Source organism: Borostomias antarcticus, assembly GCF_949987555.1.
Source record: "Borostomias antarcticus genome assembly, chromosome: 12".
Classification (NCBI taxonomy): Eukaryota; Metazoa; Chordata; class Actinopteri; order Stomiiformes; family Stomiidae; genus Borostomias; species Borostomias antarcticus.
In genome coordinates this window covers 15,611,191-15,629,427 of record NC_140245.1, presented here as the reverse complement: position 1 = coordinate 15,629,427, position 18,237 = coordinate 15,611,191, and the positions used below count along the sequence as shown (strand labels likewise).

Genomic DNA, 18,237 nt, shown 5'->3' with positions numbered 1-18,237 from the left:
TGCTCCAGGGTGCTGTCCAGGGTACCTCTATGATCTCTGTCTGGGCGTGTTTGGTCCAGAAGGCCTGAGGTGGCGTGGTGCAGCTCACCGCTACGAAGGTGTTGGGCTTCCGGTCCAACGACGGGGTCACCAGGTCAGTGCAGGCTAGCGACGAACACACACACGAGCACATGCCACACACACACACACATAAATAAGCGCATGTACGCAAACAAGCATGCCCCCCCCCCCACACACACACACTATGCTCTGATAAACATAAAACGAATGATTCCCTGCATCTGATACTCACCCACACTGAACTCCAGAACTGGCTCGTCAGGGTCCTGGCTGTTCCCTATACAGTACAACACACACACACACACACACACATACACACACACACACACACACACACACACACACACACAAAAATCACAAATATGATTACCATGTAACCACAACCACTTATACATGACCAGTAATGGTCAGATTATTTCCAGCAGCGTGAACACACGCAGGTCAGGACCGTAGCGCGCCACTGCGTGTTTGTGGCGGTGGGGGCCGGAGCTTGAGCGCGCCCTCACCTGCGAGCGCCAGGCCCATCATCTCGGAGGAGAGGTCGAAGGTGTTGGCCCGGTAAACCGACCACGGCCGCTGTTGCCGGGAGCAACGCTCCCTCCCCGCCATCCTGGCCCCGGAGGACGCGAGGACCCTCACAGGCTGTGTGTGTGTGTGTGTATCACTCCACAGGCCCCTCTCAGTCTTCCTCTCCAGACTAAAAGAATGAGACAGGAAGAGAAGAGCAGGGAAGAAACGGCTTTATTACTCTGTCTGTAGGCCTACTGTTCATGTAAACAGCTTTAGTACTCTGTCTGTAGGCCTACTGTTCATGTAAACAGCTTTAGTACTCTGACTGTAGGCCTACTGTTCATGTAAATAGCTTTAATACTTTGACTGTAGGCCTACTGTTCATGTAAACAGCTTTAGTACTCTGACTGTAGGCCTACTGTTCATGTAAACAGCTTTAGTACTCTGACTGTAGGCCTACTGTTCATGTTAACAGCTTTAGTACTCTGACTGTACGCCTACTGTTCATGCAGACAGCTTTAGTACTCTGACTGTAGGTCTACTGTTCATGTAAACAGCTTTAGTACTCTGACTGTAGGCCTACTGTTCATGTAAACAACTTTAATACTCTGACTGTAGGCCTACTGTTCATGTAAACAGCTTTAATACTCTGACTGCACAACATTCTACATCTATGGCCGCCTCCATCTTGCCTATTCTCTCTCCCTCTCTCCCTCTCTCTGCAGGCTACGGAGGTGGCAGCTGTCCCCAAGGAGCCTCTGGTCCACATTCAGACAGAGATGGAGAGAAAACTATATGAGACGGCATGAGTGAGAGAGAGGGAGGGAGAGAGAAAGAGGGAGGGAGAAAGCGGGAGGGAGAGAGGGAGGGAGTGAGAGGGAGGGAGAGAGAAAGAGACAGGGATGGAGAGAGATAGAGAGGGAGAGAGAGAGGGAGAGAGAGAGAGAGGGAGAGAGAGAGGGAGAGAGAGTGGGAAGGAGAGAGAGAGGGAGAGAGAGGGAGGGAGGCCAGGCAAAACAAGTTTATTTGTAGAGCACATTGTAGCAACAAGGCAATTCAAAGTGCTTTACATGAGACATTAAAAGCATCAAGACAAAGTGCAACACATTAAAGGTCAAATAAAACGAAATGCACAAAAAGACACTTTTCTTTATCACTTACTGAACCCTTCTCTCTCTCCACTCACTTATGTACAATGTCCTTCTGTATAGTTGCTCGCTGCCATTTCACCAGTGCCTCAAACATTCTTTCTGAGCAACATACCACATCAGCTGTCAGTGGCCTACTGTTGTTTCACTAGGCACACCTTTTACCAAAAATCCAACTTCTCCATTTCCAACATACATTTCCTTCTTTCTCTTCCTCCCTTAAGTCGTTCTACTAACATTCTCTTGTACTTTGCAGAACATTTAAAACAAAATGCAGGAAAAATAAAATACAGGAATAAAAGTTAATAAAAGTGCAGTGTACCTGTATGAATAAATAATTATTTGACTTAATAAAAAGCAGCGGCAAAAAGAAAAGTCTTCAGTCTTGATTTAAAAGAATTGAGAGTTGCAGCAGACCTGCAGTTTTCTGGAAGTTTGTTCCAGATATGTGGAGCATAAAAACTGAACGCTGCTTCTCCATGTTTTGTTTTAACTCTGGGGACAGAAAGCAGGCCTGTGCCAGACGACCTGAGAGGTCTGGATGGTTCATAACGTAGCAGCAGATCAGAAATATATTTTGGCCCTAAACCATTCACTGCTTTATAAACCAAAAGCAGTATTTTAAAGTAAATTCTTTGACAGCGAGCGAGACAGCGAGTGAGACAGCGAGAGAGACAGCGAGGGATGGAGGGATGGATGGAGGGAGGGAGGGAGGGAGGGAGGGATGAATGGATGGATGGATGTAGGGAGGGAGGGATGAATGGAGGGAGGGAGGGAGGGAGGGAGGGAGGGAGGGAGGGAGGGAGGGAGGGAGGGAGGGAGGGATGGAGGGATGGATGGATGGAGGGATGGATGGAGGGATGGAGGGAGGGAGGAGAGAGCAGCTGCCTCCCCTGCTGCTCATGTGCTCTCTGTTGCTTGTGACAAATTAGCTTTTTTTCTGCCTGGCTGCGTGTGTGTGTGAGAAGGAGAGAGAGAGAGAGATAGAAAGAGAGAGTGTGTGAGAGAGAGAGGGGAAGAGACAGAGGAAGTGTGTGTGTGTGTGTGTCTGTAATTCCTGCTGAATTATTCATTCGTTTTGCGAGTGTGTCTTTCTCCCTGTGGTTTGGACGAAGCGTCCTGAACACTAGACGTCATGGTAGACAGCGTCCTGAACACTACACGTCATGGTAGACAGCGTCCTGAACACTAGACGTCATGGTAGACAGCGTCCTGAACACTAGACGTCATGGTAGACAGCGTCCTGAACACTACACGTCATGGTAGACAGCGTCCTGAACACTAGACGTCATGGTAGACAGCGTCCTGAACACTAGACGTCATGGTCCGACGGGATCGTCATCACTAGGCCCCGCCTCCTCCTAAACCGCCATGGACACGACAGACATGTCTCCCAGACGCTGAGGGACACCCAGACACAGGGAGGGGCTGAGCTAGGGAACGCAGGGCCCTCATTTTAGCACCCCATCGCTAAATCCTTCTCACATCTCCGCTCCTACTTCTCCTGCTCCTCCTTCTCTCCCTCCTTCTCCCCACCCTCTCCTCCCTCCTCCTGTCCTCCTATCACTCCTTCCACCCCCTCGTTCTACACTCTATCCTCCTCTCCCTCCACCTCCTCCTCCACCTCCTCCTCCTCCTCCTCCTCCTCCAGGGGATGTGTGCTCCCTCATGCAGTCTGTCTGGTGTGGCGGCCCACTGAGGAGGCCTCTCCGCCCCACATAGAGAACCGGCAATTAGCCCACTTGCACCCCGGCTGCAGGCCCAGGCTAATGGAGGCGCTCAAATAGACCCTGGTCTACTTTCAGTCTCACACAGGGAAGAGGTCTGAAAAAGACCCTGGTCTACTTTCAGTCTCACACAGGGAAGAGGTCTGAAAAAGACCCTGGTCTACTTTCAGTCTCACACAGGGAAGAGGTCTGAAAAATACCCTGGTCTACTTTCAGTCTCACACAGGGAAGAGGTCTGGAAAAGACCCTGGTCTACTTTCAGTCTCACACAGACAGAGGTCTGGAAAAGACCCTGGTCTACTTTCAGTCTCACACAGACAGAGGTCTGGAAAAGACCCTGGTCTACTTTCAGTACTACATCATACAGGTACAGCGAGTAGTGACGTGGTCTTCCTTCAGCTCCTTGACGCTAAGCAAAACAGAGAAGTAAGAAATAGAAGAGAAACTAAACATTTGTCTCACACAGGGAAGAGGTCTGAAAAATACCCTGGTCTACTTTCAGTCTCACACAGGGAAGAGGTCTGGAAAAGACCCTGGTCTACTTTCAGTCTCACACAGGGAAGAGGTCTGGAAAAGACCCTGGTCTACTTTCAGTCTCACACAGGGAAGAGGTCTGGAAAAGACCCTGGTCTACTTTCAGTACTACATCATACAGGTACAGCGAGTAGTGACGTGGTCTTCCTTCAGCTCCTTGACGCTAAGCAAAACAGAGAAGTAAGAAATAGAAGAGAAACTAAACATTATCTATCTAAATATAAGATATAAAGTATATACATATACATAAAGGGATGGGATCGATATATATATATATAATGTTAATAAACAAACCAATAAGCATGTAACAGTAACCGCGGTATTACGGTAACCGCAGTATTTTTTGGTCACGCAGTAACCTTGGGACTGGTTCGGTAAAACCGTAGGCTTAACTCACTGTTCTGGACTGGTCAGATGTCTTTGTTATATCAAGCTAACTATTGGCATCGGTGTGCTTATCGGTGTCATAATTATTCAGTTTGAGTCATTTACGATCGAGCTAGCTAACCACCTTTAGCTCAATTGGCTCAGTTGCTGGTTAGCAATGAGAGGGGGAGTCCCAGCCCAGCTGATAACCCTCTGTTGCGGGTCGGGGGGGATGCAACGGTCGGCTAGGATCCTGCCTCTCATAGCTAACCAGCAACTGATCACGTAGTGCGCATGTTCAATCCACACTAGTCACGTAGCTTTCTGTTGCCCTGGAGGTCCACCCGTCTGTGAGCGCAACAGAGGATTGTTTTGCACAACGGAATATGGCCTCATGTCTGCAGCTATAAACACCCCAATAATACCTTTTGTAATAGCTTTAGCCCGGTCGGATTCTTTAGCTAAGGGCTGCTTAAATGCCGTGGTGATGAGCGGTTGTTGAGCAGGAGGTTTTTCAAGCTCTTCAGCTCCTCCGCTAGCCATGTCTACCGCTGGCAGCGCCTGACTAGTGTGGATTGAACATGCGCCCTACGTGACCACGTCGCCTACATCCTTTTTTGTTTTATTATTTTTTATAAACCTATCCGCGGACCACGTGCGAACCGTAGAGATTTTTTGTAACTAGATGTCAGAACCATCTAGCCTAGATCTGCACCCCCCCCTCTTGTCCTCCCATCGTTTCTTTCCATTCTCTCCTTCCTCATCTCTTCTTTCTCTTCTGTCGTTTTTTTTCATTATTATTATTTTTTTAGGCCTGTCACTTCTTTCATCCAGTCTCCTGCCGTAGAAGCGCAGCATCAGAGATCAGACCTGGGCTCTCTGCTGGGCTTCTACCTCTTGGGTAGAAGTGTGTATTCTAGGCTGATTCAAGTTAACATCCACAACCAGCCCTTGAAGTGGCCATGAAAACACCAGCCATGTTAGTAAGATCCAAATATAGTGCGGGAGACGGGACCCTGTAGGTTTGTGAGTCACATGAACTGGGACACGAGTGGGGGAGCTTTCACAACCAGGCTAATCCCTTCTGTGTTTCTGACAGCTTCAAGTGGAACACGTAGGTCACAGTTCTCACAGCATGAAGGAATGGTCAGAGAGTGTGTGTGTGTGTGTGTGTGAAGCAGGCTCGAACCAGGCTGCTCTCAGGCACTGCACACAAAGGTTGTTTGGCAGTTTTACCTTATCCAGTTTTATCTAAACCTAAACTGTTTAATTAACATCTAACTGCACACACCCCATAGCAACTGCCAACGTTAATGTAGATGATGCGAGCGATGCTTGGAAAACTCGTTCTTACTATGTTTCTGGCCAACGTACTGAGGCTCGCTTTCAAACCAGCGCAAAACACCTGACGAGCAGCTGCAACTTCATACATTCAGACTATTCAATAATTGTCAGTTGCCATATGTACATATGGAGGAGACGCCGCTTCCTCTATCCGTAAACGGAGACTGAAAACTTAAATTGTGTGTGTGTGTGTGTGTGTGACTGAGGGACAGAGTGCTTGATGTGAACAGTCCATGCAGACATATTACGTAAAAACATCATGAACCTGAGAGAAACCCATCCAAATCATCAAATACACTCCGACTCCCAGCATGCATCAGAAACCACTCACGGACCGCTAATCTTATTTAGGGTCCATCACAGGAGTCGGCTAGACACGACGGACTCTTCGCTTTGTCCTCAACCTTAAAATACCACGTCTTGTTTACAATCCCTGGCATGGTTCCTCTAGCAGGTATTCAACGCACAGAGGCGGCCATTGTTCAAGCCGTTCAGGGAAATCAGGATGTGCTGCTTCTTTACACCGTGTTTCTGTCTGCGTGTCCAGAGGAGGGCAGGGTGAAGGAGAACAGTGAGAGTCCTCTTTGCCCTTAAAAGGCCAAAACCCAAGTTCTACTGCTGACTGACCGCCAAGGCTGCAGTGCTCTGATGGACCAGGCATCACAGACTCACAGAACAAGACAGGAGGGGGGGGGCGGGGGGGGGGTTGGTGGGAAACTCTCTGATCAGATCTGATAGGCCAGATGGTTGGTCAGATCTGAGGGGGGACAGTTTTAGAAGCCGTTCCTGGATGAGGCCTGTGGCTACTTTATGAAGTGATTCTACAGTGCGCATAACCAGTTAGTATACATGTCACCATTAGCCTGTCTGTCCGTCTGTCTTTGTCTGAGTCTGTGTCTTGCTCTCTTCTTGTCTCCTTGAGTCTTTTTAAAGCCCTGAGCTTGTATAAACACACTTCCTCTCTGTGCTGTCGCGTGCCATCAGTAAGTCCTGGTCTCTAGTACTCTGGGTAAATACTAAAACTGCTTGTTTCAATCCGTCTAAATGGGGAATAAGGCTGCATCTGACCACTATTTTTCTAATGACTAATCTAGCGATTAATCAATATTTTTTTATTGCCCGATTAATATAACAATTATGGCCTGTTACATTGACACATATACTGTAGGCCGGTTGAATTCAGTGATTGAAGCAAGTTTGAAATGTTGAGTTGTATGCTTTCTGACCTGCTTTTGAAAGTAGCAGCCTACGTATTGGTAGACCTAAGCCCTAAAACGTTCCCCAAATGACATACATATACCTGTATTTGTGCTGCTGGTTCCAATATTCCATTCAGAAAATTACAATTCCAACTCGAGCATGCCAGTCACCCTCAATTGCCATTGCCAAGACTCTTTGTGCTTCTCATTCACATCTGCTTCTCGCTAACGTTAGTTCTAATGCTCGGGTTGAATGTAGCCTACTGTATATAGTGCTTTAGATGGATTACATAAAACAAACAAAACCACATTATGGCTCCAACACAGTTTGAGGCATTGTTAGTGATAGAGCCCTTCACATGTAGGCAGAGGACCAATATCCGAGCGTCGTAGTTTTCATAATTTTATAATTATATATGTTATACTGTATACAATATGATGTTGTATACAATGAGCGATATCATTGGTCAAACTGATTTTGTCGCTGGCGAATAAACGCAAAAATTGAAACTGTTTCGATTACATTTCTTCCGCTTTTTCGCTCCGCGAAACTTCGCATTTGATGTGTACGTCTTCATTCATGGGCGTTAATTCTCTTATTTGCTGATTAATCGTGTGAATAAAAGGCACTAGGTGTGTAAGGACCTTATCGTGCCACACAGGTAGTTGAAGGGATGACGTTACACAAACTGTGAGCTGCCCTCCAGACTCCCTAGCCTACCAATCACCGCTCAACGTTCCTGTCCGGTTTCTGCCTGATATTCAGACATGACAGAGATGCTACTACACTACTACAGAGCTACATCAGCTAATATAGGTTTATCTTGGGTTGCTAACAATCCCATATACATGAACCACAGGCTAATTACTTCTAGCGTTAAAGAGATGAAGTGAATCTGCAAACAGAGCTGAGGTCAGTTCGGGCATACTCACCGCGGGGGTCGGAGGTCAGTGCGGGAGGACAGGCCAGCCGGTCCGGAGCCTGGGGAGACGGGACCCGGAGAGCAGGGTGGGACCGCCGCCGCCGCCGCCTCACAATCTGGGGAGAGGAAGGGGACCAGATGTCAGCGAGGAGCACCGTGTCACACAACGGGTGGGGGCGGTGGTAGCAAACTCGGGTGACGACAGAAAGCGGCGGTTTCAGGAGGATGCCCTGTTGACAAATCCGGTTGCCACTGGCTGCAATCATCAGACAATGGTATTCTAGGGCCCCGTGAAATCCCTTTTATTTTTATCCAAATTGCGTTCAGGATTAAAGTCGGTGATCTCAGATGGCGTCATCGACATGTTTCTCAAAGTGACAGCCAAGTTGTGAGGTGACTAGGGATGAGACGGTATGGATTTTTTCATTACGGTACGGTATCTAGTTACACGGTATGGTTTACGGTATTTCATGGTATACGGCATTTCAACCCTACAGTGCAACACATGATGGAAAATACACACTATTGTAATTAAGCTCAGTTTATTAATAGTAAGCTTATATTAAATTACTAAATAAACTGTTGCAAGCAACTTGAAATGTGAAGTTTCAGCAGCGCATTATTGTGTAATACCGTAAACGTAATACCGTAAACACAGGGAATGTCACGGTTCTAATACCGTGGAGATTTTATACCGCGGTTCACGGTTTTACGGTATACCGTCTCATCCCCAGAGGTCATGTAAGGGACTCCCCCTCTCAAAACAAACCAATAGCGAAAACGAATATAGCTAATGTTAGGTTACCTGTAGTTGGCTTCGGTACAAAGCTTAACGTGCTAGAAGCTAGAAGAAGCTAGCTATGACTAGCTAGACTACCATTTACACAGTTACAGTATAGGCCTACTAGCATGCAGCTTCTACTTATCAATATTCACAGAACACACACACAACACAAAGTGACTGCTTCATGGTGCAGAATAACTAGCTATATAGCTAGTCTAGCCAATTTAGCCACAGTAAGTAAAATAGCGCTAGCTAGCTACCGTAGCTTCACATCTCTCCTTCAAACTCTGGCTAGATTCGGTGGGCATGGGGTCGCACGCCTGGGTAAAATAACATTTGTGACCTGGAGGCTGGAAATAATATTTTCTTAATCAATTTTAGATACATTGTGGGAAATTCCGCAATAGTCAGATTCAGTTTTAAAGCCGATTCCATTTCTTGAAACAAATTTTGCGCTTCCGTCCGCGTTTCCCACCTGGATCATAGGGCCCTAGTATTCTAACACGTAACATGGCCCTACAGTAGCAAAAGCCTCCATTTTGCTCCCAGAGTGTCAGAGAGCACAGCTGGTCCACATCCATGTCCCCGGCCAAGACACTGAGCCGTGTAAACACATGCTGGCCACAACAGACCACACCCACACCAGACCACACCGGCACACCTGATGCTCTGGCTCTGCCAAGAACCTCACACTGCACCTCAAAGTGATAACTGGGTTTTTGAAAGTGCGGGTGTGGTTTTTGAAGGTGCATGTGTGAACGTCTGCTTAAAATGTGATTGTGTGCGTACTGTACGTGCGTGTGTGTGCGTGTGCATGCCAGTGTTCGTACTGTACATGCGTGGGGGTAGTAAGGAGTCAGTGTTTGTGATTAAAGAGCACTCGTCTGCAGCCTCTCCAGATGGCTCTCCAGTTGGACCCTCATAGGCCCACTGATCAAGACTGGAGCCACAGCACCTCCCACCACACACACACACACACACACACACACGTGCACATGCACGCAACGACACCAGGAGATCTGATCATTCAGAATGGAGCACTTCAAAAGGCCCGAGCAGCTGTAATCTTTTCATATGATATATGTCTCACCCCCCCACACAGCTCATGTTTGAACTAGAACACAACACACACATGCACCCACGCAGGCACGCACAAACACACATGCACCCACGCACACACAGACACACACACACATGCACCCACGCAGGCAGGCACAAACACAAATGCACCCACACACGCAGACACACACACACACACATGCACCCATGCAGGCACGCACACACGCACAAACACACACGCATCCACCCACGCACGCAGACACACACACACACGCACCCACGCAGGCACGCAGGCGCGCGCGCGCGCACACACACACACACACACACACACACACACAGACACACACACACACACACACACACACGCTGCAGGCCTAAAAAAAACAAAGAGTCCCAGTTCAAAATAACCCTCCATGACCTCTTCCTGCAGCAGCACTTATGACTACTTAGTACATACTCTATGCCATTAATGTTTATGTAAGCTATAGTACTTTTAGCCAATCAGTGCTCTGGATACCACAGTCTAACGCAGAGATGCTGCGGAGCCTGGAGCCTGATTGGTCAGCAGTCTGGATCACATAACGGCGAGAGAACAGAGGGCAACCTGTCCGCCTCGGCGCTCTCGCCTCCACTCCCACCACGAACAGTCAGATATGAGTCAGCTTCCAAGAACAGCCTTGGTTTCCTGAATACAACAACAACAACAACGACAACAACAACAACGAACACAGTCAAACACACTCATGGGCCGGCTGGCGAGGAGAGGACAATGCTCTCCACCGTGCTGCTCCACTAGGGTTGCACATTTCAAGGAATTTCATTAATTGATAACCGTTAACCTTAACAAACGATAGTCGATTAATTGATAAGAACGTCCCGTACCGGACTGCGCTTTGCTTGCTTCATTTTTGTGTCGTCTTCCGCTGTCGTTGAAATTTCCCGGCATCCCGATTAGCCTTCACTACATGGCCTGGCGCCCTCATGTGCAGTCAGACCTTAAATCCTGTTGATAACGTTCGTTCGTTAAAAAAAAAACAAAAAAAAAACGTTCTGTTCCATTAACAAGCAATTAATCGAGTAACCAAATAGGGCTGGGTTTAAAAATCGATTCATCGATTCTGAATCAAATGATTCAGAATCGATTCATGAATCCCAAAATCTATATTTTATTTAATGAATGAATACTGATGAAGAATGAAAAGAAAATGAAGGTATGAATAGTTCATTAATTAATTCAATGATTCATTCATTCATTCATTTTTGGAAATCAGTATCGATACCCAGCACTAGTATTGATGTGTTGCATAACTTGGCAGTCATGTAATTAAGGTTACAGCTAAAAAAAACAGGTTTTAGTAACACTAACCGAATCGATATTGAATCGAATCGTGATAATCGATTCTGAACCTTGTGAATCGGAATCGAATCGGTTCTTGAAACTCGACTCAATACCCACTACCCAGCCCAATAACCAAATCTTACGAGTACATTCTTATTAGCAATTAATCGATTAGTCGATTAACTGGATGCTCGACGACTCCAGACTACCTCAGAGTGACCGAGTTTAGGTATCAGTTAGCATCCTGACCCCACGTCAGGCTACATGCTAGGTTTTTGAAAGGCGCATGCCTGTGTGTGTGTGTGTGTGCGCGTGTTCATGTGTGTACAGCTTCCCCCAATTAGCTTCACTTACTTAAACCCACACAGGAAGTTCTTGAATAAGTCCCTCATATTGTCCTGTTGTCGTCTCTCGACCAAGCTAGTCAAACTAAGTGGCTCCCTCAGATCCACACAGTTCACTGCTAATCAACTGGAGCATTTTAACCATGACTGCTCACGACAATGTTTTCTGTGGCCTACAGTATGTGAATTGAATTGAATTGACTGTCTTGTCTGGCCCAATCACCCAGACGGCCCGCCCTTGCCTGCCAGTGGCTTCGCAGGCGATGAGGAACTTCAGGAAGGAATTCACTTCTTAATCCAGGGAATCGCGAACTATGTCATCTCTATAACGGACCGTCTCAACATGTGTAAGCTATTCTAAACTTTAGATTGGACAGGATATGACTAACACAAGCTTCAGGGAGGAATTCACTTCTTAATTCAGGGATTTCTCAACTACGTCATCTCTATAACGGACCGTCTCAACATAGGCCAACACTGTAAGCTATTCTAAACATAAGTTTGGATAGGATATGACTAACACGAGCTGTGGAGTCAACACAGTAAGCCCGAGTGATCAAATATACCTCACGATCTGTCCTCCACCAGACAGGGAATGTGGACCGGTCATTTCCTGTGGATGACTCACTCAATATGGCCGCCAGAGATGGACCGTTGAGCTTACATTAGCTTCCACTTCTGCCTCCTGAGCTCAGCCTACCAGCTAAACTCCCTGTAGCCACATCACTTTTTCCTACTAACAGGATCTGAGAGAAAGGTAAGTAAGTAATACCCTGGCATCGCCATCCCGATCATGTGAGCTCACTTCCTGTTTCACTCCATAGATCAGTCTGGACATCCACCCACTCAAACTGATTTCCACCCGGCCAGATATTGGCTGGGCCAATCACAGCCGCTTATCTAATATGGGCGACGAACAAGAGCCCCCAATCCCCATTATCATCCAGGGGGAGGAAATTGAGATGGTGGACTCATACAAGTTCTTGGGAGTGCACCTGAACAACAAACTGGACTGGACTGACAACACTGAGGCCCTCTACAGGAAAGGACAGAGCAGACTGTTCTTCCTCAGGAGGCTCAGGTCCTTCCATGTGTAGCAGGCTGCTGCGGATGTTCTACCAGTCTGTGGGAGCAGCACACTGTTCTTTGCTGTGACCTGCTGGGGAGGCAACACCAGGTCTGGGGAGACAAACAAGCTGGTGAGGAGGAACGGCTCTGACGTGCGTCAACAACTGGACAGCCTGGAGTCTGGTGGAGAGGAGGATGAGGGATGAGGGTCTATTCTGGACGACCCCTCCCATCCCGTCTATGGCGAGCTGTGGCAGATGGGGAGCACCTTCAGCCACAGGCTCCTCCCACCCAGGTGCAAAACAGAGCGGTTCAGGCGTTCCTACAACAGCCATCAGACGGTATAACAGTGCCTGAGCGTTTCTGAGTGTTGTTATACTGCATCAGTCTTACTAGTAGGGGTGTAACGATACACTGATCTCACGATACGATACACGGTATTGGGTTGACGATAACAATACGATACGATACACTAAGGGCAGGTGTGAAGCAGTAGCGCTGCTGTTCACACCAATAGTGCATTTCTCCACATTTCTACTCCACTATACTTTGTGAATTTAGAGCTTAACTGTTGTAATATCCAGGATAGGCCTAGAGACAACAGACATGTTTCTTACCAGCGTTGTGTATCCAGCGTTCACTGACATACGATAAACATATCACAATATTGTTTTCACCTTGACGATACGTATTGTGACGTTTCTGTATCGCGATATATTGTGGCACGATATATTGTTACACCCCTACTTACTAGACATGTCCACAGTCTGGATGGATGGATGTATATACAGAATGAGTCTTACTAGACAATATCCATACAGTCTGGTTGTATGTATGTATGTACAGTATGTATGTATGTATGTATGTGTAATATATACAGTATGAGTATTACTAGACATATCCATACAGTCTGGTTGTATGTATGTACATACTGTATTCTATACTCTCCACATGCTGTATACTGTATATATTCCTTGTTCTATTTATGCGTATTGCTACTGTACTATGTATATTCTGTAGTCTGCATTTCTGAAGTCCAGAGGCATTTTGGTCTGCTACCGTTGATAACTCCAAACTCGAAAATGGACTGAGAATTTCCAGACCTTTCGCATTTTTGCGAATAGGGTCTGGCGAAGCCAGGCTATCAAGATAACACCCTTTTAAACTCAAAACAAGACCCCTCCCAAGATGGCCTCCAGCCATTCAGCACATTAGTGCACTTTAGATTCAAAACGTGGAAATACAAATTAGCTAGACCTCACACACGCACACGGTGGGTATTTGCCTACCTCTCCCCTGCCTCAGTTTCTGGGTTCCAGAGGCCGACAGGGCGGAGCCTACCCCAGCAGGACCAAACAGTCTGGGAACGGCACCGGGCCTACTGACCTACTGATGACAGGCCAGCTGTCCATTCCGTGCACTGCGCTCCAATCAGCTCCGCCCCCCCCCCCCCTTAGAGGACAGAAGGAGAACATGCGAGGGGATCCTCCCTCCCTCCTCCCTCCCTCCCTCCCTTTCTCCTCCTGTCCTGCGTCTCCCTCCTGTCAGCGCACACGGCTCGGTCGGCACGGCGACGGCACCGGCACTCAGTGGAGGAGGTCCGGCAGCATCAGAGCTGCAGCAGTGAGCTATACCTCTCCCTCTCTCTCTCCCTCCCTCTCCCTCCCCCACGCTAGCTATACCTCCCTCTCTCTCTCTCTCACACTAGCTATACCTCCCTCTCTCTCACACTAGCTATACCTCCCTCTCTCTCTCACACTAGCTATACCTCTCTCTCTCACACTAGCTCTACCTCCCTCTCTCTCTCACACTAGCTATACCTCCCTCTCTCTCTCACACACTAGCTCTACCTCCCTCTCTCTCTCACACTAGCTCTACCTCCATCTCTCTCTCACACTAGCTATACCTCTCTCCCTCCCTCTCTCTCCCTCCCTCTCTCCCCCCCCCACACTAGCTATACCTCCCTCTCTCTCACACTAGCTATACCTCTCTCCCTCCCTCTCTCTCCCCCCCACGCTAGCTATACCTCCCTCTCTCTCTCTCTCTCCCACGCTAGCTATACCTCCCTCTCTCCCTCTCTCTCTCCCCCACGCTAGCTATACCTCCCTCTCTCTCTCTCTCTCTCACACTAGCTATTCCTCTCTCCTTCTCTCTCTCCCCCACGCTAGCTATACCTCCCTCTCTCTCTCCCCCACGCTAGCTATACCTCCCTCTCTCTCCCTCTCCCACGCTAGCTATACCTCCCTCTCTCTCCCTCTCTCCCCCACGCTAGCTATACCTCCCTCTCTCCCCCCCCCTCTCTCTCTCACACTAGCTATTCCTCTCCCTCTCTCTCTCCCCCATGCTAGCTATACCTCACTCTCTCTCCCCCACGCTAGCTATACCTCCCTCTCTCTCTCCCACGCTAGCTATACCTCCCTCTCCCTCTCTCTCCCCCACGCTAGCTATACCTCCCTCTCTCTCTCTCACACTAGCTATTCCTCACTCCCTCTCTCTCCCTCTCCCACGCTAGCTATACCTCCCTCTCTCCCCCACGCTAGCTATACCTCCCTCTCTCCCCCTCTCTCTCTCTCTCACACTAGCTATTCCTCTCCCTCTCTCTCTCCCCCATGCTAGCTATACCTCACTCTCTCTCTCCCCCACGCTAGCTATACCTCCCTCTCCCTCTCTCTCTCTCCCACGCTAGCTATACCACCCTCTCCCTCTCCTTATCTAGGGTACTGGGCTGCTGTATCCCATCCCCCTCGCCTCCTTCTCTCCCTCTCTGCTCCGTGTCTCTGCAGCGTTGCTGGGTGCAGCTGATGGATAAGAGCTGTTCTCCCCTGCAGCCTGGAGCTGGCAGAGATGGTCAGGAAGGGACACTCAGCGGACACTCAACCGGATATGAGAGAGGAAGGGGGGGGGGGTCATCCATCACGTGTGTGAGAGAGAGACCGAGCACCATCACGTGTGTGAGAGAGAGACCGAGCAGCTGCCCTACTGTTCATGAGCAGCCGTCCACCGGTCAGGACAGGCTTGGTTCTAAACCCCCAGCCCGGGCAGCACAGAGGCAGGCTGGATTCTGACTGACCGTAGCCTCGTATGCACAACTGTGGCTGGACGTGGCGTTGGTGAGCCACTGAGAGATCAAACAAAACTGCAAACACCAATATGGCTAAAGAGGGCCAGGCTCCGAAAGCAACACCACAACAGCACAACCTCCCAGCAGCGTCCCAGGCCTTACCTGACCTGACCTGACCTGACAGGGCCTGGCCTGGCCTGACCTGGACTAGCCAACAGCACAACCTCCCAGCAGCGTCCCAGGCCTTACCTGACCGGGCCTGGCCTGGCCTGACCTGGACTAGCCAACAGCACAACCTCCCAGCAGCGTCCCGGGCCTTACCTGACCTGACCTGGCCTGGCCTGGACTAGTCAACAGCACCTGGGCGGCGTTCAAATTCAGCCAACAGAGGCGGACGTTTTGACACGTTTTCTTTGAACGTTTAAACTTGAACGGAGAGCCCTTCTGTAATCAACCATGATTTTCTGGATGATATTTGGGATGTACAGTTAGCCAAACTGCAATACTTCGTCCTACCACACGAGGTGAGAGAAAACAACGACAGTTGCAGCGCCGCTAAAACAATATTACAGTACATCCCGCAACCAGGAGGGGCAGTAGAGCACTGCTACAGGGGCAGTAAACTGCTACAGGGTAGTAGGCTACTAGGCTTCTCTGACAAGCTGGTTGGCGTCGCTTATAATGTAGACTACGTTTCTCAGTTTGACCTGTCTGTCTGAGTAAAGACATCAAATATACATTCAATAAACAGCACTAAACCAGTGAGGACTATTTGATTTCAACCCGTATTTACCAATGCATGATACATTTATTAGATTCAAGTCACACTCAAACACAGCTGCCCAAGTGGCACAATCATTAGTGCAGTCATTTACCAAAATTAAATACCATCAAACAGGTTGTGCTAGCTTGCTATGCTAGCTGTTTCCAAATACATGTCAAGCTTGTTTGATTTGACTGCCTACAGCCTCCATCCAGTTTACTTGAATATGAATGAACTTGCAGCAGGGGGAGGAGGGGTGTTGAAATAGGAATCATGTTTTTCGTGGGGCAAATGCATTAAGTTACATTTCGTTCATGGCTAGTTGCTATTGAAATCAGGACTGCCATTAAGTTAATTAAATCCATCCATCTATCAAACTCTATTTGTCGCAATGCATATTTTGCTTATTGAAAACAATTATACAATATTTCATGTCAAAAATCAATCCTAAATAAAAAATATTGAAAAATATAGACCCTATTTTTTCATAATGAAAGTCATTCAGCCAAGCCTATCATTCAGCCAAGACACAAGTCGAAGTCCAATCTAATACATGCAAACAAGTTTTGCCTAAAGGCTATTTTATCTTTAACAACCATTTAACCAGCGCTTGATGCACAAATGCCTTTCATGTCATAGAATAAGGTGACAATAAAAGTTGTTTAAGGTCAAGCTGATCACAACCAGTTGTGTGTAGAATCCTGTGCAGCGTGAGCAGGGCGTAGCACGCGTGGCGCCGGAACACTCCGCTCTGACCTGCTACAGATAGAAGGGACGCCACTGGGACAAACATCCAAACATTTGAGGCATTTCTCACCAGGGTCCAGGCCTGTTGTTGATTTTTGAAGGTATATTTGTATTCATAAATAATGAATAGGCTACATACAGTATTACATTGCTAGTTGCCCTCTAATCAGGTATCATGACTCTAGACTTCTATGAGGAGGAGATCATCAAACTCTGAGCTGCTCCTTATGTTAAAAATGAGTTCCTGGGATCAACGCATCGATTCTTACAAGATACCATACTCAAGCGCAATTGTATATATATTTTTTATTAGCGATGTGTCATATTAAAGGAGAATTATTTGATTTTGTAGCCTCTAAACACATAATAATAACGTAATATGTGTCTTGTTTACAATGAACATAAATCAAACCCGAAAATGTCATTATTTTTAGTAATAAGTTCAATAAACTGAATATGGTGGTTACAGACGCTGTTATTTTGAAAGACTCAATTAACCAGCATGCATTGCGGGAAACTGAGCCAAAGAACTAAATGACATCTGTGCGTTGGTTGTCATCTTTTGTGTGAGTGTGTGATCGCATATTTTTCATTTTGTTGAACTAACTTTATAGAGTAGGCTAGAGCTAGAGGGTTAGGGTTATGGTGCTTTCTACATTCACTCTCTGGAAATCGGCTCCAGGTCTAAACCAAGGAATCTAAAACGATCACTTTAGATTCTTTGGTCGGAACTTTCAACATTGACTAGGAAATAAGTAGTAGGAAAGTCTGGACTCTCAAAGTCAGAAGTATAAATTATCTTTGTGTGTGCATGTATGTGTCAGAGAGAGATGTAGAGAAAGAAATGCCTGTATTAGTGTGATTATCTATATTTTTTTCTTTCTCAGGCAAACCTGTGATTGACCAAGTGTGGAGCAAGCGTTCGAAAGTATGGGTCACAAAGAAGAGATTTGAGGCACACACCACTAACTTCAGGACGGGATTGGTAGAGCTGGTGTTTGAGTGGAGGCGAGATGCAAGTGTCCTCTTCAAGGATAAATTCTCCTTTCTCCCAAGACCTGCCCTGCCAGCCAACATTGCAACAGTCCTGAAGCCGACCAAAAACGATGCAGCAGCAGCAGTTATAATGTAGTCCGTTTTTATTTTTATTTTGATTGCTATTTTTGAGTCGCGGAGCTACAGTACGCGTCCACCAGTGTGGGCAGTGAGCCGGAGTGAGAGAGAGAGAGAGAGAGAGAGAGAGAGAGAGAGAGAGAGAGAG

General features: G+C 47.5%; 1 protein-coding gene across 1 annotated transcript in view; it reads right to left on the bottom strand.

Moving 5' to 3' along the window:
• LOC311315742 (inositol polyphosphate-4-phosphatase type I A-like) overlaps positions 1 to 18,237 on the bottom strand; it is a 64,538-nt gene that overhangs the window by 33,213 nt on the left and 13,088 nt on the right. Inside the window, exons 2-5 of the mRNA XM_084446445.1 lie at positions 7,822 to 7,927; positions 567 to 757; positions 293 to 337; positions 26 to 144 (exon numbers count right to left, since the gene is read on the bottom strand). Coding sequence (XP_084302571.1) covers positions 26 to 144; positions 293 to 337; positions 567 to 669 — 267 coding nt within the window. The 5' untranslated portion in view covers positions 670 to 757; positions 7,822 to 7,927. The remainder of the gene's footprint in view (positions 1 to 25; positions 145 to 292; positions 338 to 566; positions 758 to 7,821; positions 7,928 to 18,237) is intronic.